At 56.5% G+C, this 27796-nt stretch overlaps 4 protein-coding genes across 5 annotated transcripts; 3 read left to right on the top strand and 1 right to left on the bottom strand.

Moving 5' to 3' along the window:
* The first annotated feature begins 1056 nt into the window (after positions 1-1056).
* PROB1 (proline rich basic protein 1) lies at positions 1057-6180 on the top strand. Its single transcript, XM_075056654.1, has one exon. It carries the CDS (start codon positions 1205-1207, stop codon positions 5732-5734), a length of 4530 nt encoding a protein of 1509 aa, XP_074912755.1. The 5' UTR covers positions 1057-1204; the 3' UTR covers positions 5735-6180.
* A 516-nt stretch (positions 6181-6696) lies between these two features.
* MZB1 (marginal zone B and B1 cell specific protein) lies at positions 6697-8072 on the top strand. The gene is made up of 4 exons (XM_075056655.1): positions 6697-6888; positions 7203-7309; positions 7438-7542; positions 7633-8072. Exons 1-4 carry the CDS (start codon positions 6697-6699, stop codon positions 7808-7810), a joined length of 582 nt encoding a protein of 193 aa, XP_074912756.1. The 3' UTR covers positions 7811-8072.
* A 224-nt stretch (positions 8073-8296) lies between these two features.
* On the top strand, positions 8297-12436 carry SLC23A1 (solute carrier family 23 member 1). The gene is made up of 15 exons (XM_075056430.1): positions 8297-8332; positions 8804-8875; positions 9110-9211; positions 9320-9477; positions 9572-9660; positions 9756-9823; positions 9908-10089; positions 10203-10323; positions 10435-10591; positions 10774-10921; positions 11039-11144; positions 11232-11361; positions 11615-11758; positions 11911-12006; positions 12186-12436. The coding sequence occupies exons 1-15, from the start codon at positions 8297-8299 to the stop codon at positions 12434-12436; spliced, it is 1860 nt and encodes a 619-aa protein (XP_074912531.1).
* Positions 12437-14887: 2451 nt separating this feature from the next.
* PAIP2 (poly(A) binding protein interacting protein 2) lies at positions 14888-24565 on the bottom strand. 2 transcript variants are annotated; one of them, XM_075056419.1, is made up of 4 exons: positions 24411-24565; positions 19866-20025; positions 17274-17453; positions 14888-15976 (listed from the first exon to the last, which is right to left on the bottom strand). In XM_075056419.1, the coding sequence occupies exons 2-4, from the start codon at positions 20001-20003 to the stop codon at positions 15911-15913; spliced, it is 384 nt and encodes a 127-aa protein (XP_074912520.1). In that variant the 5' UTR covers positions 20004-20025; positions 24411-24565; the 3' UTR covers positions 14888-15910. The 2 variants fall into 2 exon arrangements, with proteins under 2 accessions (XP_074912520.1, XP_074912521.1); XM_075056420.1 differs by lacking the exon at positions 24411-24565 and adding an exon at positions 23631-24090.
* Between the last annotated feature and the right edge of the window lie 3231 nt (positions 24566-27796).

Below are 27796 nucleotides of genomic sequence, written 5' to 3'. Positions count from 1 at the left end.
CACGGGGACCATAGGGTGGTTGCAGAACCCAAGCAGCAGCCCAAGGTTTTGGGGTGCAGCGTGCCATCCAGGAGCTCCTCCCCTGGCAGCTGCATCCCACCGGCTCCCTGCAAAGCCAGGTTGTAGGGATTTGGGGATTTGAAATCCCCCCACACGCTGTCTTGCACAAAGCCACCGCGCTGGCTGGTGCCACCCACGGCAGGTCTCCTCCGCTCCCCGTGGGCACAAATGCGACCTGCAAGCACAGCCCTGCTCAGCAGCGAAGGGTTAAGTGCCAGACCAGCTATCAGGGAAGCTTTCCTCTCCCTTTCCTTGCCAAGGTTTAAATTTAGTCCCTGCATGAACCCAGACAACTTGGGCATCAGGTTGCTCCAGGGCTGGCACTGCCGGGGAGCACCTGCTGCCATTGCTTTGCTGCAAAAATCCCCCCCAAAAGCCGGGACTGAGCTCCGCTGGTGGTGGTTAGGGCCGGCAAGCTGCGGAGACCCTCGTGCCATGCCGAGCGCCCCGACCGCTTGCTTTGGGTCCCCGAAAAAAGGCAAATAGTAGCCATCCATCGTTTGGCTCTTGTGAGTCCTGGAGGTGATTTCAAGCCTTGTGTTTGCTCCTGACTGCTTGCGATTAGTTCTGGGGGAGCGGCTGCTTGGGGCAGGGTGGTTTTGGGGGAAGCCCCCAGGATGGGGACACGCCGTCTGTGCAGCGAGGTGGGCAGAGGCACCAGGAAAGGAGCCATTGCAGGGACGGAGCAGCAGCCTGGGGTCCGGCTGTGCCCTCCGCACGGGGGTGGGATGTCCCTAGAGGGGTCTGCAGGTTCCCCAGCTCCAGGGCAGCCCGGCCCGCTGCGCCAGGGCCCACGGCCCCGGTATCTCTGTAGGGCACAGGGATGCCCCGGCACCTCGCCGGCGGGTTTGGGGAGCAGTGTTGTCGGGCGAGGGGGCAGGGGACGGTGCCGGCAGCCCCCCGGCAGCCCCCCGAGGCCGGGGGCGGTGGTGGCATCCCTGCAACGTGCTTGGCATTGCCTCCCCTGGGCTGGCGCTCGCTGACGTCCATGTGATCGAGGGGCTGCTCCGTCCCGCCGCTGGGTCCAGCCGCCGCGACGGCGAGGCAGCCAGAAGGTCGAGCCAGCGTCCCCGGCAGAGCGTCCCCGGCACCGAGAAGGGTCCCCCGGCACCAGCTGGCAACCCTGAGGGTCATCCCCGCCGCGATGCCCCGCGGGAAGAGGGACCCCGTCCTGCTCTCCCACGCCGAGCTGCCCGGCGCCGACGGCGAGGGTCCCCGCAGCGGCGGCGAGGGCCGGCGGTCCACGTCGGAGGAGGAGGACCACCTCCCCTGCCTCCCCCGCGACGACCTCGCCAAGAGCATGTCCGGCTCTTCCGTCTCCTCTTACCACTCCGCCCTGTGCTCGGAGGGGCCGGAGACCTTCAAGGACTGCCTGGAGTTTCTGGACGAGGAGGGGACGCCCACCTGGGACACGGGGCGTCGGGGTGGCCGTGCCGAGGGGGCTGCCCCGGGGCGCTGGGCTCCGACGGGGGCCCCCGGCGTCCCCCCGCCGCCCGGCCCCCTCGCCCGCCCGCAGCGGGCTCAGCTGTCCCTCGCGGCTAAGAATAGCCCGGGGCAGGGGGGCAGGATGGGTCCCCTCGGCGGGGACCGGCAGCCCGTCGCTGCCACCGCCGCCGCCGGCGGGGAGCCGGCTCTGCCCCGGCAGCCCGGGGGGATGCTCGGCGGGGCACCCAGCGATTCGGACGAGGCGGACGGCGAGGTGCGGGCGCTGACGGCCAGAGCTTTCCGCAGCCTCTCGGGTCTCCCCGGCGCTCGCCTCGACATGTGCAGCTCCCACACCTCCTCCAGCCTTTCCAACTCGCTGTCGGAGGACGGCGGGCGGCCGCGGCGGTGGCCGGCGGCGGCTGGCGGCGAGCCCCGGGGCACGGCGGCAGCCGTCCACGGCGGGGTGGGCTGGCCCTTCCCCGCCGGCGTGGACGGGGAGCTGCTGGGCTTGCCGAGTAAGGAGCAGTTTGAGTGCGTGGACGTGGAGCTGGAGAGCGGCGAGGCCAGGAAGGGCCATTGCAAGAAGAGGACCGTCCCCAAGCGCCAGATCCTGCTGAAGAGGAAGGAGAGGAAGGAGACGGGTTTCGTCCCCCGGGGGGATGGCCCGGCCCCCCAACCCCTGTCCCCCGCCAGGAAGGAGCCCCTCAGCAAGGGCAGGGCCGTCGGAGAGGACTTCAGGCTCAACTACAAGCAGTTCGTGAAGACAGCCTCCCTGGATGCTGACGCCGGCAAGACCAGAGCAGCCTCTTGCCTGGTGAAAAACGTCCTCGCCAAGAAAATGCAGTACGAGCAGAGGATCAAGATGGAGCAGAAGGGGCTGCGGGGCAGCTCGACTTCCTCGGGGCCGTCCTCTGCTGGCACCGACCTGCCGGGGGACGGCTTGGAGGGCAAGTCCAGCTCGCTCTCCCGCTCGGACTGCAGCTTCTCGGCCGAGGAGCTGCGGGGCGGGGGGATGCCGCTGGCCGCAGTGGCCACGGTGGCCGTGGGGGATGCCACCGCCACCACCACCCATCCCGCCAAGGGGGTGGTGCTGAGCGAGGCAACGAGGGAGAGCGTCTGCAAGCTGAAGACGACCTTCAACGAACTCAACCAGCGGATGAAGTACCAGGAGGTCCTGGAGGGCCACCACCGGCTGCCCGGTGCCGCCGAGGAGCCAGCATCGGAGAGGACCAGCTACCGGCGAGCGCGCGCCTTGTTCGAAGCCCACCCCGGGGTGGGGAAGGCGCTGGACGTTGCCCCCAGATTTGAGAGAGCGCTGAAGCCTTGGCCCAGCTTGAAGCAGCGAGCCATCCACCCCAGCCACCCCCAAACCCTCCCCTTCAAGGCCGACAGCCGGGCGCTCCCCACCGCGCCGCCGTGCCGCCTCTTCACCTCCCGGGCGCAGGAGGTGAGGCTGGTGCCGCGGAGTCGGCAGGAGGAGAAGCCGCTGTCAGCGCCCCGCCGGCCGCCAAGCCCCGGCACCCCAGCCCGGGGGTCCACACCGGCCACCCCCCCCAAGCCAGAAGAGAAGGGGAAGGTGCGCATCCCGCAGCCCCGGGACGTGCGCAAGCTGGTGAAGAGCAGCTACAGCCTCTGCTTCGGGACCGCCGGCGCATCCCGTGGCACCGCAGCACCGGCGAGCGGCGGGGAGCCGCCACCGGCCACCCCGCTTGTCATCCACTGCACCTCGGTCTGCCGGCGGGAGCCAGCGACGGAGCCGGGGGACGAGGAGGCGCTGGCGGCTGCCGGCCAAGAGCCAGCCGCGGCGTGTGCCGAGGACCCCGCAAAGCTCCCCGGCGGCCGGCTACCCTCGCCCACCCGGGGCTCCCCCGTCCACATCACGAGGGTCCAGGCCACGCGGAGGGGGTCGGCTACCGCGGAGGGGCCGCCGGCATCCCCCCCGCGCCGGGAGCGGAGCGAGCTCAGGGTGCCGCCGCGGGCAGCGGTGGCTGAGGGGGTGCCGCACGTGGAGACCCACCTCCACGTCCTGGTGGGCCGGCGGTCCCCAGCGGCGGCCAGGGAGGGCTCCCCGTCTCAGAGCAGCGCGGTGCTGCGGACAGAGAAGACCATTCTCCTCCCACCACCGCCGCCAAGTCCCACGGAGGGAAAGGAGGGACGCGGCCGTGGCGGCACCGGAGAGCTCCACGCTGCCGAGGGGCCTGAGTCAACGGTGCAGCGGCACGGCGGCGGCGACGGCGGGGACCCCCAAGCCGGACCCCTGGCCGGCAGCAGCGCGTACCCACAGCCTGTGAAACCGGCAGCGGGAAGCGTGCCAGAGCCGCCCGCAAGCGAGCAGAGGCAGAAGCAGCCAGGCAGCCGGCCGGTGTCGGCAGGGAGCGGCGGTTCCGTTGGTGGCACCGGCCCTGCTGCCCCGTTTCGAGCCGGGGAGGGCGGCGAAGGTCCCTCTGGCCGGCTGCCGGAGAGGAGGGAGGCCTGGGAACATTTACCGAAGTGGCCGGCAGCCACCGAGCCATACATTCCTGCTGCCCCGGCAGAGAACTCCAACTACTTAGCAATTCCTGTGAAAGCCCCCAAATCCTCTCCGATGCCAAAGCTGCCCTCAGCCCCCAACCCGGCCGGCGCATCCTTTGGGACCCCTTCGGTCCCCAACCCAGCCAGTGTGTCCTTTGGGACCCCTTCGGTCCCCAACCCAGCCAGTGTGTCCTTTGGGACCCCTTCGGTCCCCAACCCAGCCAGCACATCCTTTGGGACCCCTTCGGTCCCCAACCCAGCCAGCACATCCTTTGGGACCCCTGCAGTCCCCAACCCAGCCAGCACATCCTTTGGGACCCCTGCAGTCCCCAACACAGCCACTGTGTCCTTTGGGACCCCTGCAGTCCCCAACCCGGCCAGCACATCCTTTGGGACCCCTGCAGTCCCCAATCTGGCCAGCACGTCCTTTGGGACCCCTGCAGTCCCCAACCCGGCCAGCACATCCTTTGGGACCCCTGCAGTCCCCAATCTGGCCAGCACATCCTTTGGGACCCCTGCAGCCCCCAAGCCAGCCAGCACATACTTTGGGACTCCCTTGGTCCCCAACCCAGCTAGCACAACCTTTGGGACCCCCACAGTCCCCAACATGACCAACTCATCCTTTGGCTTCCCATTAGCCTCCAGCCTGGCCAGCACATCATTTGGGACTCCCTTGGTCTCCAACCCCACCAAGTCTTTCGGGACCCCCTTGATCCCTTACACAGCCAGTGCATCCTTTGGGACCCCCTTGGTCCCCAACCTGTGCGGCACAGCCTTTGGGACCCCCTCAGTCCCCATTCCGTCCAGCGAACCCTTTGGGACCCCCTCAGTCCCTAATCTGGCCAACTCGTCACTCGGGATCCCCTTGGCCCCCAACCCAGCCAGCTCATCCTTTCAGTCCCCCTTGGTCACCAACCGAGTCCCCACTTCCATTGGGCACCCATCAGTCTCCAGCGTGGCCAGCTCATCCTTTGGATCCCCTTTGATCCCCAACCCAGCCAGCGCTCCACTGGGGACCGGTGCGTGTCCGTTGCCTGGTGGGGAAGCGCCCTGGAGCAAACCCGGCCCCGAGCCCACCCTGCCCCAGCCCCCCGAGGGCCCAGCCACTGCAGAGCATCCAGTGCCGCTGCCCCCAGCCCAGCCCCAGCCTCGCCTCGAGGATGCTCCCCATTTCCTAAGGAGGACCGACGGTGCCTCGCCGAGCAGCAAGAGCACGCCAAGCCCCACCAAGCCCTTCGCCCCCCACCTGCCTGTGCACCGGAGGATGCTTGTCGATCCTGACAGTGGGAAATGCTACTACATGGAGCCGCCGCGGCAGCCCCAGCTGAAAACACTCTATGACCCTGAGACCGGGCAGTACCTGGAGGTGCTCATCCCGCCGGTGGCATCGCACACCGGGCTCTACCAGGCTCCTTTCAACCCCTTGGTCATGGCCCCGGGGGTCTATGGCCCACCCTACCTGCCCTACGGTGGTTTCCCGGGGCTCCTGGCACCCTCCGCACCCTCTCCGGCACACCCTGACCTGCCAGCTGCCGAAAACCCCAGCTTCTCCGGGACCTTCAGCTCTGCTCCCAAGGGTGAGGGGCCGCCCACTGCTGGGGGTCCCGACTGTGGATACCTGGAGAGCCTGTACTACATCCCCACGGGGATGCACGCCAGCCCTGGCCCCAGCCCTGGCCAGGCCCCTGCCCGTGCCAGCCCTGCCGGGGCCGAGAAGGGACCGCTGCTCCAGATGTGACGGTCCTTGGCCGGGGACGGACCCACGTCCCTTCCCGAGCAGCTGGGCTGTAACCCCACAGTCGGCATCACCCCTGGTACGGGAGAGACCCCCGCTCGTGGCTGAGCCGGCGAAGCGCCGAGAGGTAACAGGCACCGGCTGGACCTCACCGGCTCCTCGTGGGAACGGGGAGAAAAAGGGTATTTTCCAATGCGAGCACCTGGCAGTCCCTGGGGGGGCCTGAAGTTATGGGCCCTGGCTGGCAAAAGGACCAGATGCACGGCCCCCGCTTTCCCCTGTACCGCGGGTCCCGTCCTGAGGGCAACCCGGGCTGGTCGGCGCAGGGGGACGATGGCCTGGCCACCGCCAGCCCCCCGCCTACAGCCACAGCTGCGGCACGGACTCCCTGAAATAGTAATAAAAATGCTGAGACAGCACTAAACCCTGCGTATTCACCCTGCGTTTGTGTAGTCTGTAAAGGGGTGGGGGGGTGAGGAGCTCCTGCAGCTCCTCGGGGGGAGCTGAGGGGCTGAGGCACTTGGACCCCACAGTCCGTCCGTCTGTCCTGGGGTGTCGACCAGATGCATCCCAGTCCCTGGGAGTAGGAGCGGGCTCCGCGGTCATCAGGGAGCCCTGAACCCCAGCCCTCGAACCCCAAACCCCAGCCCTGACCCCCGAACTCCCACCCCAGCCCCAGCCCAGGTAGGTCCACACCATCCCAGGGAGGATTTGAGCCAAGGAGGAGGGGTCGGGCGCTACGGGACTGAATATCACCGAAAACCTCCCGGGGAGGGGACACTCGGTCGGGGAACACCCCACGTGCACACATACACCCCCCCCCGCCCCGACACCCCGGGGATGGACGGGGCCGCGTCAGCCGGATGCAGGTGCGTCGGCTGCGCATCAGTGCCCGCTCGCCAGCCCCGGGGGGGGTTTATAGCCGCCCCGTGCCTCTGCCCCAGCACTTTCGGCGTCGTGGCAGGATGCGGCCGGCACTGGCGGCGTGGCTGGCCCTGAGCCTGCTGGTAGGAACGGGGGCCGAGGATATGTGCGGGGACCCCCCCGCCCCCCCAGCCCGCTCCATCTCTGCGCCCCGGCTCAGCCCCGAGGAGCGGCTCTCGCCTCACATGCCCGAATCCCTGCACTGCGACGCCTGCTACGCCATCGCCTTCCAGGTGGGGAGTGGGGAGACGGCACCCCGAAACCGGGGGTGAGAGCCCTCACAGGGATGCTCCAGCCTGGGGAGAGGCCGTCGGCTCCCCCCGGGGCACGCCGCTGATTGCTGCCCCCCGCTGGCACCCCAAAAAAGCCCTTTGGGGCCAGCGAGCCCCCTGGCAGCTACTCATGGCCTCACCCCCCACCCCGTACAAAAGTACTTCAGCTGCCGGGGCCGTGAGGAAGGGGTGTGTGGACCCCATCCCTGCTTGGGAGCAGGGTCATGGCGGGGCTGCTGCCCTCACTGGCCAGTTTCTGCCCTTTTTCACCCCAGATTGAGGAGCAGCTGCGCAGGGCGGAGGGGAAGGTGGGCAGGAAGGCGCTGAGCGAGTCTGACTACGTGGAGGTGCTGGAGAGGAGCTGCTCGCAGGGCTGGGAGAGGTGAGCGGGGTGTCCCCGGGGATGGGGGTGTCCCCGGGGATGGGGATATCCCTGGGGATGGGGGTGTCCCCGGGGATAGGGGTGTCCCCAGGGATGGGGGTGTCCCCAACCCCTCCCTCTCCCCACAGCTACGGGGTGCAGGAGCTGGATGGGGAGAAGCGGCTGGCGGGGCCGGGGCTGCCGAGACAGGAGCCCATGAGCGTGATGGTGACGGGGGGACCCTGGCCAGGCAGGTAAGTTGGCGATGGGGGGGGGTGCCGGGCACTGTCCCCCGGCCGCCCTGGCAGGGGGACGTGGCGTGACCCACAGCCGGCTCCTTGCAGGCTGTCCAAGATGTGCCTCAGCTACGTGGGCGAGCAGGGAGAAGCGCAGATCTACGGCGCGCACCGTCGGGGCCCGGCCGCCCTTCGGGAGCTGCTCTGCCACGGGGAGAAGGGGGCCTGCACCGGCAGCAAAGCCGGGGGGCCGGTCCCACCCAAGGCGCTGCAGAACGAGCTGTAGCCCTGGCGCAGTTAATGCTTAATGCCCCGGCGACCTTCGGAGCCGACTTCGTCCCCGGCGAGAGCCGAAAGCGCGCCGGGAGGTGGGCGCCTTCCCGGCGTCGCCCGTCGCCCATCGCCGGCGTCGTGACCGTCCCTCGACGCCCAGCCTGGCTGTGCTGGGAGGATGCTGGTGGCGGCCGGTGCCCCGTGCCGCCGGACCCCCCGCGAGCCGGGAATTACTCTGTAACCCACCGGCAATAATGTTTTACCGATGCGGTGTTGACGGCGGGAGTGCCCCGGCCCGGCCGGCGGTGCCAGCCCTAATTAAAGCAGTTAATAGCTGATCCGTCCCCACGGCAGCGCTCCCCGTTTCACAACCGACAGCCAATGGCCGCCTTCCAGCCCGCCACCCCGCGCCACGGCCCCGGGTGGTGACTAAAGTCCTTCCCACAGCCATAAAACGCCCCGCGCAGCGACATCGCCGCCGGGGCCGCGTCGCCGGAGGATGGGGACCCGCTCGGGAGACCTGGCTCAGCCCCAGGTGAACGCAGCCTCCGTCCCTGTCCCCATCCCCTCCTTGGCCGTATCCTGGGGCAGTGGGGAGGGAGGGGGCTGACTGGGGGTCCGGACCCCGACGATGGCCACCTCGGGGCTGTGGTGGCCAGCCGGTGCTGGCAAAGGATGGGGGTGAGCTTGGGGACTGCGGCGAAGCCCAGGACCAAGGGGACGTGCTGGGATGCTGCAGCTGGGACTGGCTGCGCCATCCTTCCCGGCAGCCGCGGGGTGCTCCGGGCACCCCAGGGCCAGTGGGGACTCCCCTCCACCCTCCCCTGGGGACAAACCATCATGTAGGGACCGGTGGGTTTTGGAGCCCAGACCCCTCTTGGGGGTCAGAGCGGGTGCCGGGTGCGGCTGACCAGCCACGCGTGCCAAGCTGTGGCCCTGGGGCAAAGCCCAGCCCCGTTCCCATGGGACAACGCTGACCTGGCTCCTGCCTTGCCCTCGCTGCCAGAATGGGAACTCGGTTCTCGCTCCTGCCGGTCCCCCGTGTCCCCCCGGGAAGGAGATGCCTGCGGCAGGCAGGGTGAGTACCGGGGCACCCCCCTGGGCAGCATAGCGCCCACCCCAAATCTTGCTGTAACGCACCATCAGATGGTGACCGGCCGGCCGGGACCCCTCCCCATCCCTGAGGGCACGGGGGGGGTCCCTTGGGGCAGTCTATGCCATCCATGGGGACGGTGCGGGGTGTCCCTGCCCCCCCGTCCCTGTCCCCAGCCCCAAAGGCGAGCCAGGGCTGAGCTGTGCCACCACACGCCAGGACCCCGGGGCGGGCGCCGTGCCCCCCCGGCCAGAGGTGGACATGCTCTACAGGATCGAGGATGTGCCCCCCTGGTACCTCTGCATCCTGCTCGGTTTCCAGGTACGGCCTGGAAGGGGGTAACCCCCATCAGCAAAGCCTCAGCCCCTGCTCCCCGTGGCGTGGGGTACCCCAGCCCTGCTGAGTGCCCCCTCCCTCGCCCCCCCCCAGCACTACCTGACCTGCTTCAGCGGCACCATCGCCGTCCCCTTCCTGCTGGCCGAGAGCCTGTGCGTGGGCAAGGACCAGCTCACCGTCAGCTACCTCATCGGCACCATCTTCACGTGCGTCGGTATCACCACCCTCATCCAGACCACCGTGGGCATCAGGTAGAGCCGCCGTCCTGGCGGGGACCCCCCCGCTGCCCATCCCCGGGCCGCGGGGCGCAGGCGTCCCCTCTCGTCCCATTTTCCACCCCCCCAGGCTGCCGCTCTTCCAGGCGAGCGCGCTGGCCTTCCTCGTCCCCGCCAAGTCCATCCTGGCCCTGGAGAAGTGGCGATGCCCGCCTGAAGGTGAGGGTGCAGGGGGTGCAAGGAGGGGGGGGGGTTGTCCAGCCGCTCCCCCCCCCCCGCACCCAGGGACCACCTCACCTCCCCTCCATCCCCAGAGCAGATCTACGGCAACTGGACTCTGCCGCTTAACACCTCGCACATCTGGCAGCCCCGCATGCGAGAGGTACACCCCACCACCACCCCTGGGGGACCCCAAAATCCCCGGCGGGCTACTGACCCCCCCCTCCCTCTCCTCCATGCCCTGCAGATCCAGGGGGCCATCGTGGTGTCCAGCCTGGTGGAGGTGGCCATCGGGCTGCTGGGGCTCCCCGGGGCGCTGCTCAGCTACATCGGGCCGCTGACCGTCACCCCCACCGTCTCCCTCATCGGGCTCTCCGTCTTCCAGGCGGCCGGCGAGCGGGCCGGCTCCCACTGGGGCATCGCCGCGCTGTACGGCACGGGGACGTGGGGGGGACAAGGGGGTAGGGGTGTCCGCCGTGGAGCCAGAAGGATGCCAGGGGCATGAAGGACCTCGTGTCTCTCTCCTCTCCTCCCCACCCCAGGACCATCTTCTTGATTGTCCTGTTTGCCCAGTACCTGCGGCACGTCAGCATCTGCCTGCCCGGCTACCGGCGGGGCAGCGGCTTCGTCCTGCTCCGCGTCCAGATCTTCAAGATGTTCCCGGTAGGGACCGTCCAGGAGCTGCCGGGTCCTGGGGCATCCCCAAAATCCCCCCTTTTTCCACACGTGGATTTGCAAGCAATGCCGAGTGTGTCCCCGGTCTCTGCCCCGCAGATCATCCTGGCCATCATGGTGGTGTGGTTGCTCTGCTACGTGCTGACGTGCACCGGCGTCTTCCCCAGCCAGCCCGAGGCGTACGGCTACAAGGCCAGGACGGACGCCCGGGGGGAGATCCTGTCCGTGGCACCCTGGTTTCGGGTCCCCTACCCCTGTGAGTGCCAGGCGACCCCACGGCACCCAGGTCCCGCCAATACCCCTTCGCCCTGGGGGAGGCGAGGACCTGGCACGGCATCGCCAGGGCTGGGAAGCGCCCGGGGGGGGGCCCCAAAGCGGCACGGGTGAGGGGCTGGGTGCCCCCACCCTGACACCCCGCTCTGCCCACCCCCCCGGCAGGCCAGTGGGGTCTGCCCACAGTGACCTCGGCGGCCGTGCTGGGCATGTTCAGCGCCACGCTGGCGGGCATCATCGAGTCCATCGGGGACTACTACTCCTGCGCCCGGCTGGCGGGAGCCCCCGCTCCCCCCGTGCACGCCATTAACAGGTAGAGCCAGCCGGCCCCACGCCGGTACCCTGCCCGCGCCGTGGCATCCCTGGGGACCGGGCAGGGATGCTGCGGGAGAGCGGTGGTGGAGACCAGCCCGTGCGCGTCGGTCCCCAGAGGCATTTTCACCGAAGGCATCTCCTGCATCATCGCGGGGCTGTTGGGAACCGGCAACGGCTCCACCTCCTCCAGCCCCAACATCGGCGTCTTGGGCATCACGAAGGTACCGGGGCCGGGCAGGGGTCCCGGCTCAGCCGGGGTGGGGGGGGGATGACAGGCGCCGTCACCCGCTGCTGGTCTTTTTGTGCAGGTGGGGAGCAGGAGGGTGATACAGTACGGGGCCGGGATCATGCTCGTGTTGGGGACCATCGGCAAGTTCACGGCGCTGTTCGCCTCTCTGCCCGACCCCATCCTCGGCGGGATGTTCTGCACCTTATTCGGTAACCTCGCCGCAGCCGCCTCTCAAACCCGGAGTGCTGTTATCGCCAGCCCTGGGCCATTTCCCCGGAGATTCGGGGGCTGGCGAGCTCATGGGATGCAGGACGGGCTTTGAGGTTTTGGGTTGAACCGCACCTGCATTTGAACGCCCCTCGCTGCCTTCGCGGGCAGCCCACCCCAACGCCCGGCTCCCACGGCAGCAGCAGCGTGGGCATCTCTGCCTGCCTGCAACGCAGCCGCCGTCTCTGCTGGCAGGCATGATCACGGCCGTCGGCCTCTCCAACCTGCAGTTCGTCGACATGAACTCCTCCCGCAATCTCTTCGTGCTGGGCTTCGCCATGTTTTTTGGGCTGACGCTGCCAAACTACCTGGATTCCCAACCCAAGGCCATTAACACAGGTACCCGCCCGCCATGAAAAGCCCCAATTTTGGATGTTTAGGGAGAGAGGAGGGCAGAGCTCACGGTCACTTGCCCACCCTGGCAAGCAGCTATTAATTGGGCAAATCCAGCTTCTCTCACACGCACCGGCTCGGTCCCCGTGCTCTCGCAGGTGTCCCCGAGCTGGACCAGATACTGACGGTGCTGCTAACGACAGAGATGTTCGTCGGGGGGACCATCGCCTTCATCCTGGACAACACCATCCCGGGTATTTAAAGCAGTCGGAGCCAGGGGGAGGAAGCGGGGGGGCGGCGTTGGAGGCAGATTCATTTTGGTTTAGAGCTGCAAGAGGGGACGGCAGGGTGAGGCGGGGGCTGATGCTGGGCATCCCCGCTGCGGGCGGGCAGGCACCGGGGGTCTCGGCTGACACGGTGCCGGCTGCCGCAGGGACGCAGGAGGAGCGAGGGCTGGTGCAGTGGAAGGCGGGCGCGCACTCGGACAGCACGGCGAGAGCCAGCTTGAGGAGCTACGACTTCCCCTTCGGGATGAGCGTGGTGAGGAGGAGCCGGTGGTTGAAGCGTGTGCCCATCTGCCCGGTGTTCACGGGGTTTAAGGCCCGGGCGCGGGGCAGCGACGCCGCGGCGGCCGCAGACGTGCAGGGTACGGCGGACGGGGTCTCTGTGTGCACGAAGGTCTGAGCGAGGGGAGGGATCGCAGCCCGGCGCCGGAGAAGCCGAGCTGAGCTCCCGTGGGTGCTGTCGGTGTTCGTTAGCACCCGCCAAGTCCAAAGCCAAGGCTTCTGGTGCTCGTCTTGAACACAGGGCTAGGGAAACTCCAAGTTGCCTTTCAGGGACATCCCGAGCTCCTGGGGTACAGGCCTGGGGACCACCACCTCCCGTGTCATTGCTTCACCTCAAGCTTTAGCTGGTTGAGACTCATTCAGCACTTGCTGAAGCTCGTTAGCCACCATCAGAGATGGCCGGAGCCACAAACTCCCACCTGGGGCCACAGATTTTCATGCTGCGCCCTCAGCTTCAGCAGGGCTACCCGGCAGCTGAAGCGGGCTCTGTGTGGGTACAGTATCCAGACCAGCGTTAGGATGCCCATTTTAAGATCATACATTAAAAATAATAAAATAAACAATGCAAGCCCACTTGCCCTACCAGTGTCTTTGCTGCGTCCTGCACCGTCCCCTCGTCCCTTCTGCGTTGAGAAGGCTTCAGCTGCTTTCCACGCTCCCTCCCGGGCTGCCCACCGCAGAGACTCGGCAGATTTTGTCCAGCTCTAGCAACTGTGTGTGCGGTGGGCTTCTGCCCGAACCCCGGTGCAGCGGGAGGGGTGGTTGAGCACGAGCCCTTAGCAAACCCGTCCTGCTCCGGGGAGCACCGGACAGACGGCTTTATCCCGGCCGCTCCAGCGAAGCGCTGCCTCGTGCAGCCGGTTGGTTTTCAGCAGCAGGCACAGAGGGCAGCCGACGGCCTCACTGCAATGGCTGACAGAGTCAAGCCCATTTCTGGGCTTGGGTTTAGCACTAAAATCGAAAAGCTGAAGCCAGCATTGCATGACCCTGTCACGGTCTGTCCACACTGGCGTGGTGGCACGGCCACGCACTTGCTCCCCAGCCTGAGCAAAAACAGCAGAAGTGAGAAAACCCATGGGTTGAGACAAGGACAGTTTAATAAGAGGGGAAAAAAATAACCACCAAAAAACCCTAAGTGATGCAAATGCAAATGCTCAGCCAGGCTCTGAGCAGCGGAAGAGCCTTCGCTCTTCTGCTGCTGTCCCAGTTTCGTTGCTGAACATGACGTTACATGGTGTGCAATACCCTTTTGGTCAGCTGTGTCCCCTCCCAGCTTCTTGCCCACCCTTGGCCTGCTTGCTGGGGCCAGAGCAAGAGCAAGAGCAAGCCCTCATGCTGCGCAAGTGCCATTCAGCAACAGCCAAAACACCAGGGTGCTATCAAATCTGTTTTAGTCACAAACCCCAAACACAGCAGCGCAGGAACAGCAGCTCCATCCTAGCAGAGACCATTGATCGGGAGGTTCACCTCTTCAGTAAACCTCCCGGTGTTGTAGTTGGCTGGGATACAGCAGGGAAATAAAAGCAAAGAAACCAAACCATAGTAGGGCTGGCTCTTTCACAGCAAGCTGGCTCCTAGCAGCAGCATTCAGTTGCCAATCACACCGAGCTAATCGCACCCGGGCTGAAACTCCGTGAGGAAGCTCACCGACAAGCAACTGCTGCCAGCCATGCAGGGGTTCGCTGGTGAAACTCCCACTCCAGCTAAAAATAAGCTGGGGCATAGTAGTATGTTATTTCCTGACCTTCTGTCTTTAGGTGCCCGAGTCTAAACTATCTCCAAGTTAGTGGAAACGCCAGAATAGTTTTGCTGCTTCTACGAAGGCCAGATCTCAGGTTAGGAAAGGGGAAGGTAACGCTTAGTAAGGAGCCCGGGATAATTACAATTAACATTTTGCAGAGCAACAGCAAAATGAGTTGGTCTGACTGAATTCCTCTAAGAGGGATTCTTCTATCTGGAGCAAGACTGATGCAGCGATGTGGTTATGCTGCAGGGTTACACCTGCGTAAAGGCTTCATCTCACTCTTCCCATCCTGCAGTACTGCATAATTTCTGAAGTGTTTCCATTTGGTTTAATTGGAGCTTAAAAAAAAAAAAAGATATTAACAGCGAAGCTGGGCAAAGTTATGAAGCAAGAGTGGATCAGACTGGTTTCTGAGGACTGCTGGAGGCTGTTGCTGCAGCCACACAACTCACCCACAGCCTCCTGCAGCTCTCAGGTTTACAGGAGTGAGAGCACCCCAGCTCCAACAGCCACCATGCCAAAGTGTCCGACAGCACGCTTTATATAGTGCCATCAGCTGTTAACTAGGACTGCCCGTGCTGCCAGCAGCAGCGGAGCTGAACTGGGATTAGCAGTGGTGAGAACGAAGGAAAATATGCCCAGGCAAGCGCATAAAGTGGGAGGAAAGAAATAAAAGAGCAGTCGGAGTCCAACCTCAGGGGGGTATTTTGGGCAACGTGTTACAAACAGCCTTACAGGCACCGTATCCATAATGTCATCCCTTTCCTCTGCATGCTGCCAAATGAGTTTCCATGTGAGATGCATATTCATGAGACAGCCACCACATCAGTTCTACTATTATTTATTTTTTTAAATATTTTTGAAAAAATATAATTTTTTTACAATATTTTCAACTTAAACACTATTCACACTGAACACGTATGGCAGCTTAACCTACCCGAATATGAAGTTTAAGAAGCCAAAACTGTTCTAGCTTTATTAAAAGAAAAAAAAAAAGTTGTTGTGCTGTAGACTATTGTGTAGTGATGATTAAACAAAGCAAGGGAAAAGCACCACTCAAATCACTAATGCTAGGGTTTTCTTGGTTAAATCCAGCTATAATAAAGTTGTATGCTAAAAGTTACATAGGCAGTGCTATGCACATATCTGGGTTCTTGGAAGAAATTGTGATGAAACTCACATCTCCTTTAACATAATCAGGAAGTGAAACATTTCTAACATGATAACATACTGCAAAGTACAGGGAATTTCTTCCTTCCAATCGCTTGGATGTTAGTTCGGTAGCTGAGATCTACGACTCTGTACAGGTCTGTAAAATTTCTGTTAAATCTCATGCTGCTTAAAAGGAGCATGAAGTTTTTTAAGGGGAAAAATTAACATTAGTAACAATACTGATATTTCAAAGGAAAGTTAGCTAATTTGCCTAACAATCAGATATCCTTGCTTTCATTTTTAAGTTAAGGCATTATCAGGTGCAAACTAGCACCAGTTAACACATCTTTAGTTAAAAACAGACCATCCATAGCAAATTCCAAGTCCTATTTAAAAAGACAGAGTCTGCAGAAGGTTTTATAAACGTGGTACTTTGTCTCAACTTGACTGGTGCTTCTTACCTCACTGCCTCCTTTGCAGAAAGCCAGGGCCCAATTATGTTTCCATTAAACTTTTGACAGATTTACTTAATAACAGTCTCAGCACTTTTATTGAGCATGCAAGACTAACAAAACTTTGGCAATGCATAAGTGTAACACAGTGACAAGAAGAGAGAGCTTTTACAATTAAATCTTCTAATACTGGCTTCACAGTGTGGAAATTGTGCTACATCCACCAAGAGAGGGCCCAGTCTACTCAAATATTTAAGTACTTCACCCCAGGAACAAACTCCTTTGCGTTTGGATTCAGATTACTCTTGACCTGAGGAAAGGAAAAACAGAAGTCTAGTTGAATCATTATTTTCATCTTCCATTTTCAAGCTGAATACAATTCTGGGCAGACAGCATTAAGAACAGTTTACGGACTTAGAGTAACAGTCAGGCATATAATCGGGTTTTTGCATATACCAAAAGTCTCTATAATTGCTAGAAAAGCCCACTCCTCTGTGCTAGTACCTGAATTACCCATCCTTCCTTAGCACCACCTGGACGTTTCAGTCAGATGAGGGCTCAGGGAATAAGAAACAAGAAAACCAGAGGCACGCATCAAATACAGCAACTTCGCTTAATGCTGAAATAGCTTTTTCTGAAGTTGAGCTGTTAAAACATGCCATGAGGCTTTTAGATCTTGCTTATTTAAGCAAGAGGAGACTTGTTGCAGGAACTTAAGCCGCTTCTGGGAATTTAACATATACAAGCGCTGTATTGATTTTTTACAATTTTATGTCTGTGACTACCCAGTCCTCTCACTTCGTAAGCTGCTGCTCTACAACGTCCTGCTTTGTCCACCTGCTATAGGTGGGCAGCCAACACCTTCAGAATGAGCTCTTTATCACAAAGAAATGGAGGATTAGGCTTTTGTGTTCTTAATTGAGTCTAAAATTGCTGCCTGCAGCTGCTTAAGCTTGGAAAAGTAGGGGTTTGCACCTGAATTTCACAGCCATTGTGTGACACAATGGTGTGGGTTTTGTACTCTGTATCAGTAACTTCGTAACTTGTTAGGGAAAATATGTACACACTGCCCTTTCCTTTTTAGTTAAGCTCCGAACAGAAGTCATAGAGCAAGAAACAGGGAAATAATCATAGTTTAGCTGCTTTCCTCTTCCTTAGGATTTCTACAAAGAGATCTGCTATCGTTCACATGATCCAAACCATACCTTAGAATATGGCTCGCACCTACCCAACATGTAAGTGTTGACAGATGCTGAATTAAACTTTTGCAGTCCTGTCACCAAATGGCACTTCACAGGGTCAGCATGCTTCGCTCACTGCCTTTCTTTCATAACATGGTATGCATACCCAAAGCCACTTGAATTTATATCATGGGTGAGGAAAGGCACCATGCGGTTACGAAGAAAACCACTGAATAGGTCACATCACTCAAGGAAACATCCCTTGCCCAACTGTCCCACATTTCCCCCTCCACCATAGCCACACATGGTTTAAGAGTCTCTGGCCTACACGTAAAGGATTTTCTCTAGCTATTATCAGCAACAAAAATCAGCCTTGGACAAAGAGTGATGTCAAGTTTTAGAAGTATGATGAGAAACTGAATTTACCACCAGATCCTCCAGTGATGAGCTGTCACTGATAACAAGGTCATTGAACTGGTCCTGGATTTGATCCATTGTTTGTGGGAGATCACGGGCTGGAATAAACCATTCGTGCTCCTCCTCTTCTTCCAGCATCTCCTGGAAACAGCGCTCAATAAATTCTTCTTCCCACAACTCCTCTTCGATCTATACAATGAGAAGAAACCGCTTCATCAGCAAACTTATTGAGAGCCTGTGTTTTCATTCCAAGGTTTGTGCACCTAGCTGACCTTCCTTCTAGCTATGTAACAGGACTTCTAGCAGAACACCATGCTTGTGCTGCAGGAAGGCAAGCAGCTTTGATTTTTTTAATGTAGAGAAGTGCTTGGAACTTGGGCTGCAGTTAAAAGGGAATGGGAGGAGAACACCCCAGCCCTAGCTGTTCTGTTTGCAGCTTGTTATGAGCTCAAGGAGAAGGAAAATGTTAGTTTCAGGTGAAAATTTCAGTTGTACCAACTAGTCTGGACTGAACTGACTTCAAGTGTGAGGAAGGGAACCAGGGACAACACATGCAGCCGGGCACACTCCCTCAGTAAGTGTCCTACAAGATTCTTGGGGAAAAAAATAACCACTGTCCATCACTTTGAATGAGGAACAAGCAGCACCTCCTTGGCTGTAGATTATGTGTTCGCCCAGTGCAGTTCTCCTAAGGAACTCCACATGATCTTAGCAGTTGCTAAAAATGCTGACCTGCTGTACTACACACAGGACCCATCAACTGATGCAGAACTGACACGCATTGCAAAGATTAAAGGAAAGTTTTGCTTGGTTGTTCAGTAAACAAGCTTTTGGAGGGAGTTCATCCTGACAAATTTTCCATGCCCTGCATTGCAGTACTTAAGAGTGGAAAGCAGGGAAACAGAAGCTGGTGTGAATGACTTGCCAGACATAACAGAGCAGAAAAATGATTCAGGACATGTTTAAAAGTTCACTCAATGGAAGCTCAAACAAGTTTTCCTATCTATCCTTCACTCTGAAATCAAACATGTACTCAATCCTAAAGTGCAAATTAGGTTACATACCACAAATACCAAATCAAGAAAGTTAATGCCAGAGTTCGGGATTCCGATAAAATCCAGGTCCCCTGTGCTTGGGGCAAACACACTCACCAGCTCACTTGGTGCTCAAGATGCACAGCTTTGGGGAACAGGGACTCATCACCATATGCTCTAAGCCTGTGTCCGGACAATTCAAACCCCACATGAAACACCGACTTGGTGATTTCCCCAGTAAAGCACTCCAGCAAGGACAGCGGTCTCCAATCAATCCTTCTTGTGAGGCACTGTCTCCATCCTGCGTGCAGGTAAAATGTAGCCATGGGCACACAGCCAAAAGCTAGTATTACAGCAGGGGTTGCCCAGCTCCAGGTTTTTTGTTACATGGTTGCACACCTACAAGTGCCTCCAATGGCAGCTCCAGAAGTACTAAATAACATTTAATTCCCCAAATGTCTTGAAATTAATATTGCCTCTTTGTATTTTCCAGCCCAAGTTTAACTTGTTCAGGTTCCCAGAGAGATGCGCCTACAGTGGCAGGCGACCAGGCTGCCACGTTGTGTTTGCCTGCCTGAATAAGACCATTCTCCCCTCGTGCTCCCACTTTTCCTCTTCTCTGAAAGTGGAGTCTGTACCTGAAAAATACTTTATTCACAGCAGAACTCTCAGCTGCTTCCCCAAGAACTACACATCCTGTATGCTAACTACAGTACAGCCCCCAGGAGGAAAAACCCACCAAACAGGAAACAACACTGAGACCATCCTAGCATATTGCACAAGAGAATTTAGATTTTGCGAGCAACCTGAATTTCAGATTACATTTGTGCCCTGCTGGCACCCTAAAGAGAGAGCAACAGATGTATCCTATTTCAGAAGCTCAGACTTCAGCACAGCCATACTGTGCTCGAGTGCAGAGAAAGCAGCTACCTGAGTACAAAGATCAAGTTTTGATTAAGAAAGGGGCGGTGGAAAGAGGTAGGCTGTTCCCAGCCTCCAAAGGAGAGAACTGCGTCCAGATGCAAGGTGAAATATGAAGTTAAGGCTTCCTTCCAACCGAATTGCGAAGGCCAGCTGTAAGACACTTACATATTAAGCAACAAAGAGGACTGTCACCCAACAGCTACATCCACCAACTCCCTTGGGAACAACAGCCCTGTTGACGAGGCAGGTATGCACCTGGACGTATCCAGTTCAGAACTACAACAGCGGGCATGTCTGCACATGTAAAACCTCCGCAACTCAGCAGCCTAGCAAGACCTGTCCCTTCCAAAGTGCCACATAAAGTCTGTCAACTATTTTTTTTTCTCCCTCCTGCAGAAGTAGGGAATCAATGGATACATTAGAACACGTTGCGCTTCCCGTATTTTCCATCGAGATTACAGAAAAGAAGTATTTATTGCCAGAGAAAATGTTCCCCAGGATTATTTTAGCAAGCCTATCTTAAAAACCCCTTTTCTAAAGGATTCCCAGGCTTGTACCCCAGTTGCTAAGCCACAGTGCCTCCCCCTTCAGCTAGAAAATGGTAAGGCACACCACAAGACATTTATCAAGGGAAATTACTTGCCTGCCTGTTAAATTCCTCTTCGTTCTCCATCCACATGTACTCCGCAAAGGGATTGTCATCTTCATGAGAATGACCATTTATAATCACATCTTCACTGATGATGCTTGGGCTAGTACTGCTGCGACTTGGATCTTTCATGGCTGCGTCTTTGTTTCGAAGTCTGCAATTAAGAAATGTGGTAATTAAAGATGTGCAGATTTGCTCATCACCCTGCTTCTGCATAAGCCCGGCCCAAGGGAAGGCTGCACCTGTATCTGAAGGTTCCAGGTAGCCTTACAGTGACTGTAGCAGAGGAGCTCTGCTAATTGCAGCAAGTAAAAAAGTATCAGAAACACCATTTCCATTGTATGCAGATTCGAGTGACAAATTAGTTTCCCAAATTAAACCTCACCAAATGCCAAGCACCACGACCAATAAAAAGTGACAGGAAAAAAAAACCAGAAAGCATGCGTACTTGCCAGTAGGAAAGTATTTAAGGCAACGTTCAAGAAACAAAAGGGAAAATTTGTTTTCCAAAATACTTTTAAAACTCCCACCCAAGTTTCAGCAAACTCCCCTGGAAATGAACTGCTCAGCATCCATACTGTTTCAGAGATTGTGGGCAACACTTCAGGGAAATTTCCAAGGATACCCACAGTAGGGGAAACTTTGGCCTGACTTTTAGCCTACCCAAATTCAGTTACAGGATGTTCCATGTGATCACATGAACCAACTTTCACAGCCATCTCACCGCTGGGAAACCTTGTAAGCGAGGCAGAAACCATTACGCACCAATTCCTCACAGAGCCAAGCTGGCACAACAGTTCTTACAGCTAATTCGTTAGCAAAAGCCCACTGATGAGGAAGCTTCAGGTAAAGAACACCATAAGGCACTGGAAGACAGCACATGCTTGCCTGTCGTCCCACTTCATTAATATGGATTGAGTCACGCCTGAAGAGCACTCAGCATTTCTGCGTGTCCACGATATGTGATATCACAACATGCTGAACTCAAGGAATGAAGGTACAGTTGGCAAACGTGTTTGTTCTACCTAACCACCGCCAAAAGCAGGACAAAAACCTACATTTGGTCTGAATCCTTGTCATAAGAACAGTATTGCAGCCTTTCCATCAGGCCTGTGTGAAGCTTGTAACTCTTGAGTTCAGAGACCCAAGTCTGCTCACAGCCTGGGTTCTTACTGGAAATCTTATTTGTGTTGCAAAGTAAATGAGACAATGCTGCTGATTTTCTTATACCATGCTTAAGTACAGGTATTAATACTGGAAAAGCTGAATATTTTTAGATACCAATACTGGCAGTGTTAAATAGTTTGATAACAGTATACAAAGCCTGTGAGGCAAGGAGCTCAAAAAAAAACCCAAAAAACCCAAACTTGAATGATTTTCCAGTGCTAAAAATTCACAATGAAACAATGCAGCAGTAAGTATTTTTATTTTATTCACAACTCGATGTTTTAGCTCATTGTCTGCAAACCAAAAAATGACTTATTTGGAGAAGAGGCTATCAAAATATAGCCTCCACTGGCATTAGAGTACGAGGGCTCATATTTCTCTTTGTATTTCAGATGGTCCTATTATCTGTGGAATTAATGCAAGTTTTGGTTCAAAATGTATTCTTGATAATACCAGGTCAAAAACCTGCCACATCCAAAAGATCAATTAAGAAAAGCACAAAGAAAAAGGAACTTGCCTGGTTTGCTTTATTCAAGGTTTTTAAATGAAAGGCAAACCCAAGTACGGAAGTCACTTTAGCTCCTTAGGAAGTACAACAGATGAGACAAGAACCCGGGTATTCTAGCAAGAGAAAACAGGTTCTTTTTCATGTTCTTTCAAAACAAACTTGCAAAGGATTACTGGCAGCATTTAACGTGAAACAGGAAAAGACATTGCATTTAACACCCCAACTCAAGCTTGAAATTGCTTCAAGTAACTTCAGCTGTTCACAAGCTAACAAACAGGATGGACTAAAAGAAATAAAAGACCTCAGAGTCTGAAAAGCCTAATTTCTTTCTTTCTTTTTTTTTTTTTTTTTTTTTTAATAGTGGCAAGTGTTTTCACCTTGGTTTTGTGGAGTGAATCTTGACATTAACATTTCACCAGGCTTTCTGCACACCAACAATTTACACTACAGGTGAATAACTGCAAGGTTACTGTAAGGTACTCAGGCCACATTCCAGGCAACTTCTGTACAAAGAAGACAGCACCTAGACAAGTCCATAAAGTTAAAAATAATAATTAAAACACACCTACTTGTTTCTGTAAAAGCTTGAAAGGTTAATTTGTCGAATCACGGGCAAGTTTTCCAATTTCTTAAGTTTCCCATAGAACACAAGCCATTTGCTTTAGGAGGGAGGGAAGAGAAGTGCAGTGTTTCACATTTGGACTGAAACAACTTTTTCCATTACTGCCCAAGGACGATGTGGATCATTATCTTCGAGAAAGATCCAAGGCTCAGCCTGAATATCTGAAGTTTATCTGATGAAGCCCCAAGTCCGCTCATGTTTTCCCACAGAAAACACATCAACTAACACCCTGCATGAACGGTTGGAAGCTCCAGGCCAGTCCCTTACTCGCAGCACTCCTTGTAATTTGATTTTCTGCAACTTGTACTAAAATACACTGTATAGGGAGCTTTCCATTTCAAGATACAAACCAATTGGCTTTCTGTGCTTATTTGCGAGGACAAGATTAGTCTCATTTCACTGGTATCAGATACAGGCTTTTTAGTCAAGAGCTACAGGCAATTCTGAGGAAGAGATACAAATGCCGCTTTAGTCTTGCAAAAAGTCACACTCTAAGAAGGCTGCTGCAGAAAAGAAGCCACAGTGACAGGCTACGCTACCATCGTGAATAAAAATAATACATTTTCCATCTGGGAGTAGGTGGAAAGCAGAGGATCTTGAAGCTCCTTACACTAGAACAGGAAATAGAACATTAGTAGTGCTAAGGAACAGAAAATACAGAGAATTCTGCCATAGTCCTATGATTAGCAATCCAGCCCCAAATTATTCCAGGATTTTGGTGGGGGGTGGGGGTGATGCAGGAAGAGCAGTGTAAGTGCATAAGGAAAGACAGAAAAAAAATAGGATTTTTATCTCAGGAATTATGTCAGAAATAAAAAACCTGTAACAGCAGGACTTTCAGTTGACTCAAAGTGTTTTCTGCATGATGTGTGGAACTCGTTACTGCAGAACATCATTAAGGTCCATTAATTTACCCGCTTCTCTGAATTTTGCTGCGTTTATAGCAATGAAGAACCCTAGACCGACCATCATTAAAATTCAAAGCTTTGCGATTGAAGATTTTGCATTTAAACCCCAATCACAAAAGAAGATTATCTACCGCCTACTTCAGAAGATAAGGTCAACGGGCCTAATTCCATATAGCAAACCCCAGGTCCTTACCATTGATTGAAAAAATCCAGACTAATAAATATAAGGTATTTGCCTCAAGCACTCAAAAGCAGCAGAGAACAGCGAGCAGCACATTAGGAGTTTAGTAGCAGCTGAAGTTTAAGCAAAGCTGTTTTAGCGCAGCAGGGAGTACTTTGAACTTCTGCAGAAGATGGTGTTATTTGTTTATTAACTAGCGATTACTCTTGTGAGTCAGGAGCGCTGGCCGAGTTCCTCGTTATCTAATTAGATTAGCAAGCGGCAGTTATCAAGCGATTATACTCCGTATAATAAATAGATTTCTCAATCGAATCCGTGAGGGATGCCAGCGCTGTCCGACACCAACACTTCAAAGCACCGCGCCAGAGCTGACCTGAAACCAGCCGACTGGCGCAGCGGGCCAGCACCGCGGCGTGAAGAACCAGCCGGCCGTCACGGAGCAGGGCCCTGGCAGAGAGGGGCAGCTCCGCGGGGCCGGGCAGGCACGGCTGCGGGGCGGCAGGGGGGTCGCTCCCCGAAACGCCTTTCTCGCTACCGTCGTTTTCGGTAGCGGCGACCGCCGAGGCCCGCGGAGCCGCCTGGCTTCAGCGGGAACCGGGCGAACCCGTAAAGCCTCAGCCGCTCTCCCCCGACACCACCTCGGTTACGGAGGCGAGGCGGGGCGGGCTCTACCCCTCCCGGCAGAGCGGCCGCGTACCCGCCGTGGCGAGAAACGCCCGGGGATCGCAGACAGCCCCCAGCTGCCGCCGCGGGTGGATCCAGCCCCGCCGCTCTGCGCCCGAGGAGCCGCCCGCTTTGTTCGCCCGCAAGGGCCCCCCCGCGGTGGGGGTGCCGTGCCGTTCCGTGCCGTTCTGTTCCGTTCCGTTCCCTCCCGGCAGGCCCCGCGCCGCCGGAGCGCACCCCCCCCCCCCCCCCCAGGACCCGGATGGAGCTGGAGACAATAAAGACGGCGCCACGGGGCGGCCCCACCGCGCAGGCCACGCCGCCGCGGGGGGCGGGGGGGAACGACGACGGGGACGACGACGACACGCACACGACACGCTGAGGGACGGACGGACGGACCGACCGACGGACCGACCGCCGCCTCAGGGGAGGGGGCGGCTCCCCCCGCGGCGGCGGCGGCGGCCCGGGGCTGCGCGCTCCCCCCCCTCACCTGCGCGCAGAGGGAAGGACCGCGGGTGCGCAGGCCGGCTCCCAGCTGCTCCGCCGCCGCCGCCTCGTCCCCCGCTCCGCTGCCGGCTCCGCTCCGCGCCCGCCGCCCCGCTCCCCTCCCAGCGCCGCAGCCCGCCGGACGTGAAATCACTTCCGCTACCTGCGTGACCTCACAGACGCCGCCCCCTTCTCCCCCGGAAGTAGCGGCGGACGGGCGCGGCCGGCCGGCCGGCAGCCCGGGCGGAGAGGCGGCGCGCTGCATGCCGGGACACGCAGTCCTTCCGCCCCCCGGGCCGTGCTGCGCGGCACGCCGGGAGTTGTAGTTCCGCCCGGCTGCCATTTCGCGCGGCGGCGCGGGGCAGGCCGGGAAGCGCAGTCCCGCCGGGGCAGGGCAAGCCGCCATCTTGTGGCGCCGAGTGGGATGGAGGCGCCGAGGGGCCAGTCGTGCTAATAGAGGTAGTCCCCGAACACCACCGCTCCCCCCACGGCCCGCTTCCAGGGGCACTAGTGCGCGGCCGCGGGCAGCGCGGGGAGGGACAAGGCCGTGGGGAGCGTTACCACACGAGAAACCTGGCCCTGCCGTGCCCCCAGGACGCCCGAAGCTTTTCCAGCCTCCCTCGGGGACCACCAGCCGACCTAGGGAAACCACTGAGCCCTGGGCTTCAAGGAGGAAAAAGAAATTTAATACTTTCTGAAAAACACGCCCGTTTACAAAACAAATGTTTCCGCACTAGACTCGTGCATTTTTAAGGCTTTATATTAGGCAACGCAAATGAATGCTCTTTTCTGGGACCTACGTTAAGTGCCTGGACTTCAACCCTATTTACAAAATGGGTCGAAAAAGCAATTTTTTGTTCTCCTTTGATTCTCCCCCCCCCCTTTTTCTTAAAAGTAAGGCGGAACTGACTCTCTCCTTCAGACAGCACCTGCTAAAACCAGTGTGCAGAGGTTTTAGCAACGATCAGAGCCATGCTGTGCTCTTCACTGCATTCACCCATCCTCTCAACTACTCTGACAGCTTTTCCAGTCCTCTCATCTTCACAATCTCCTAAAAACCAAAGGAACTAGACACTGACAAGAGTTAAAAGCCCCTCTGTCCCATCCAAGCCACAGATGAACACAGTCAGACTTGATCTGGAGTCAAAACACAGCGTCTCAAACCCACCTCCACTAACAGCCGCCTGGGTATGACAGACTTGTAAACTAACCACCACAAAAAGCAGGAAATCTGCCCCAACGGCAAGTTGGGAGACATATGGCAGAAAAATGTTTTTATGTGCAACTGCAAAGCCCAAAAGTGTGTGTTACTGAGGTCTAAGTTGCACAGAAATAAGTAACCTTGGATAACCCCAAAAGCCATTAGTGGTTGAAGAGTTACCATATGCAAACAGGTTTTTTCAGGCTCAAGAACAGTTAGTGAGCTAGCAACATACAGACCAACTTGCTCAGCGTAGCTCTTTGTATTACATCACCTGTTAGGCTGCAAAGTCTCCTGTGCTATCAAAACACTCGCGTAGGCTGCTTGTGAGCAGGAAAAGGGGCTATCTGAGGGTAACAATTTCATTAACATTTCTCTGCTCAGCCCCTTTACTGCCTTCCTCCTAAATTTTAGTAAGGGTTAGCCAACTCTACAGAAAGCCTTGGTTTTCTGATTTTCCAGGGACATATTCTCCCTTAAATCAACCTATTTAGACCAATTTTATCAGTCACCATTACTGACTCATTTCCAGGGCCTAAGTGCTTTCTCTAGGGCCTGTCATATGCTCGCTAAATGCTTACCTTCTAGCAAAGTACAACCTCAAAATACCTCTGTAAGGATCATCCTTTAAAAAAAAAAATAAAAATCAAAACTACCATGCTCTTATTGCTCTTATTTCCACCTCTTATTTTAGTAAATTCAGCACATGTGGTTTTCTTATCTATAATGGAGGCTTCTTTTCCTACTTACTTCCCCCCAGTGTTGGGCAAGCCTAGTTTGTTGCACCTCTGCTGAACTACCCACAGGCAAAGAGGCAACAGCCTCCAGGGTTACTCTTCTGAGATGAAATTTACGTATGAAAGCTGGCATCTAAATTGCAGAGCCTGTTTAATACTTCACTTGAGTCTCATGCTTTGTGTGATTTCCCCTCACCCTCTTACACTGCAGATACAGTTATTTCCAAAGAGTAAGCAGCCCATGGCAACGCCACATATCAATTGCCATCAAATTGTGTTCCTGGCATCTGTCCTCAAGATCAAGTTACTCTGATGCCTTCATCAGAAATTGTTGCAAGGCATGTATTCTCTCTCTGTCCTTTGCATGTAAACAGAAGATGTTTTGCAGAAGCAAATTAGGTTTGTCTTACTTTCCAGTGTATAGAAGCATCATGTTGCACATGTGCAGGTGCAAAGATTTACATACAGCTCACCAAGGTTTTGAAAGTACATGCATTAGACACCTAACATCTGCTGATACTAGAAACAAGAGTTGATGGGAGCAAGGGATTTTCTGACTCTGAAGCTGGACTATGCCACAATTACTTTATGCCTAGGAATTCTTTACATTTAGACACTAAAAGTGATGCAACATCCTCCCACAGTTTAATTCCCAGCAGTTACATAGGTTAGCATTTGCAACAGACCGAGCACACTAGCTGCAAGATCACTGAACTGCACAGCTATTTAAGATGCAGGTAATGGCTAAGGAAAGGCTACTTTAAAAATAAAACACATAGAGCTGTAATATTTCAATATATTAATCTTGACTGCTATGTTGTAAGGAAACTTAAAATGCTTGGGGGAGGTAGAGACCTTCAAAATAAATTCTTATCTACCATCTTTAGGGAGACAGGGGATGACTGCCAAACATCAAATGACTGCTTTGAAGTCAGGTCCTCCACTTGGCTGATGAACTCAGCAGCCTCTTGGAGACAGATGAATGACAAATGTCATCATAAGCAAGCAGGGGTCTAAGTACATCCTTGTGACTTAATCAAAATAGAACTGACTGCAGGGCTACTGCTGCTTGTGCTTTCTTTCAGGGGCCTAGGAAAGCTGTAGAGTAGTTTTAAGACTGTATCACTGCATTACACTTAATCGATTTCATGCAAACTCAAACAAAATTTTGCATAGTAATGAGTGCCATGGAGAAAGCAGTAACAGTGCAAGAATGAGTCGCTGCATGATAAAATTGTCATTTGGATAGGCTATTTAAATAAAATCTGTGCCTTTAGCTGCTTATTAGCGTTTCACCACTCTCTATACAGACAGTCCCCAGAGAAACTGCTACTATCACAGTAGGAGATATTTGAAGTTACACTTAATTCTTGCACAAAAGGGATCACACACCTCCCCTTTTTGTGAGGATGCAACAGCAGAAACTTACAACTGGAAAGACAAGGTATCAAG

The sequence above is a fragment of the Buteo buteo genome, chromosome 24, assembly GCF_964188355.1.
Source record: "Buteo buteo chromosome 24, bButBut1.hap1.1, whole genome shotgun sequence".
In the NCBI taxonomy this organism is placed as follows: Eukaryota; Metazoa; Chordata; class Aves; order Accipitriformes; family Accipitridae; genus Buteo; species Buteo buteo.
This window is presented reverse-complemented; position numbering and strand designations above follow the sequence as displayed.

What these genes read in the sequence shown, in the direction of transcription:
- PROB1 (XM_075056654.1), top strand. Translation starts at nt 1,205, where the DNA reads ATGCCCCGCGGGAAGAGGGACCCCGTCCTGCTCTCCCACGCCGAGCTG.
- MZB1 (XM_075056655.1), top strand. Translation starts at nt 6,697, where the DNA reads ATGCGGCCGGCACTGGCGGCGTGGCTGGCCCTGAGCCTGCTGGTAGGA. An exon ending in TGCTCGCAGGGCTGGGAGAG is followed by an intron (nt 7,310 to 7,437) that starts GTGAGCGGGGTG and finishes CTCTCCCCACAG; the next exon opens with CTACGGGGTGCAGGAGCTGG. An exon ending in GGGGGACCCTGGCCAGGCAG is followed by an intron (nt 7,543 to 7,632) that starts GTAAGTTGGCGA and finishes GGCTCCTTGCAG; the next exon opens with GCTGTCCAAGATGTGCCTCA.
- SLC23A1 (XM_075056430.1), top strand. Translation starts at nt 8,297, where the DNA reads ATGGGGACCCGCTCGGGAGACCTGGCTCAGCCCCAG. An exon ending in AGATCTTCAAGATGTTCCCG is followed by an intron (nt 10,324 to 10,434) that starts GTAGGGACCGTC and finishes TCTGCCCCGCAG; the next exon opens with ATCATCCTGGCCATCATGGT. An exon ending in CCCGTGCACGCCATTAACAG is followed by an intron (nt 10,922 to 11,038) that starts GTAGAGCCAGCC and finishes GTCGGTCCCCAG; the next exon opens with AGGCATTTTCACCGAAGGCA.
- PAIP2 (XM_075056419.1), bottom strand. Translation starts at nt 20,003, where the DNA reads ATGAAAGATCCAAGTCGCAGCAGTACTAGCCCAAGCATCATCAGTGAA. An exon ending in AAGAGGAATTTAACAGGCAG is followed by an intron (nt 17,454 to 19,865) that starts GCAAGTAATTTC and finishes CTCATTGTATAG; the next exon opens with ATCGAAGAGGAGTTGTGGGA. An exon ending in CATCACTGGAGGATCTGGTG is followed by an intron (nt 15,977 to 17,273) that starts GTAAATTCAGTT and finishes TCCTTTCCTCAG; the next exon opens with GTCAAGAGTAATCTGAATCC.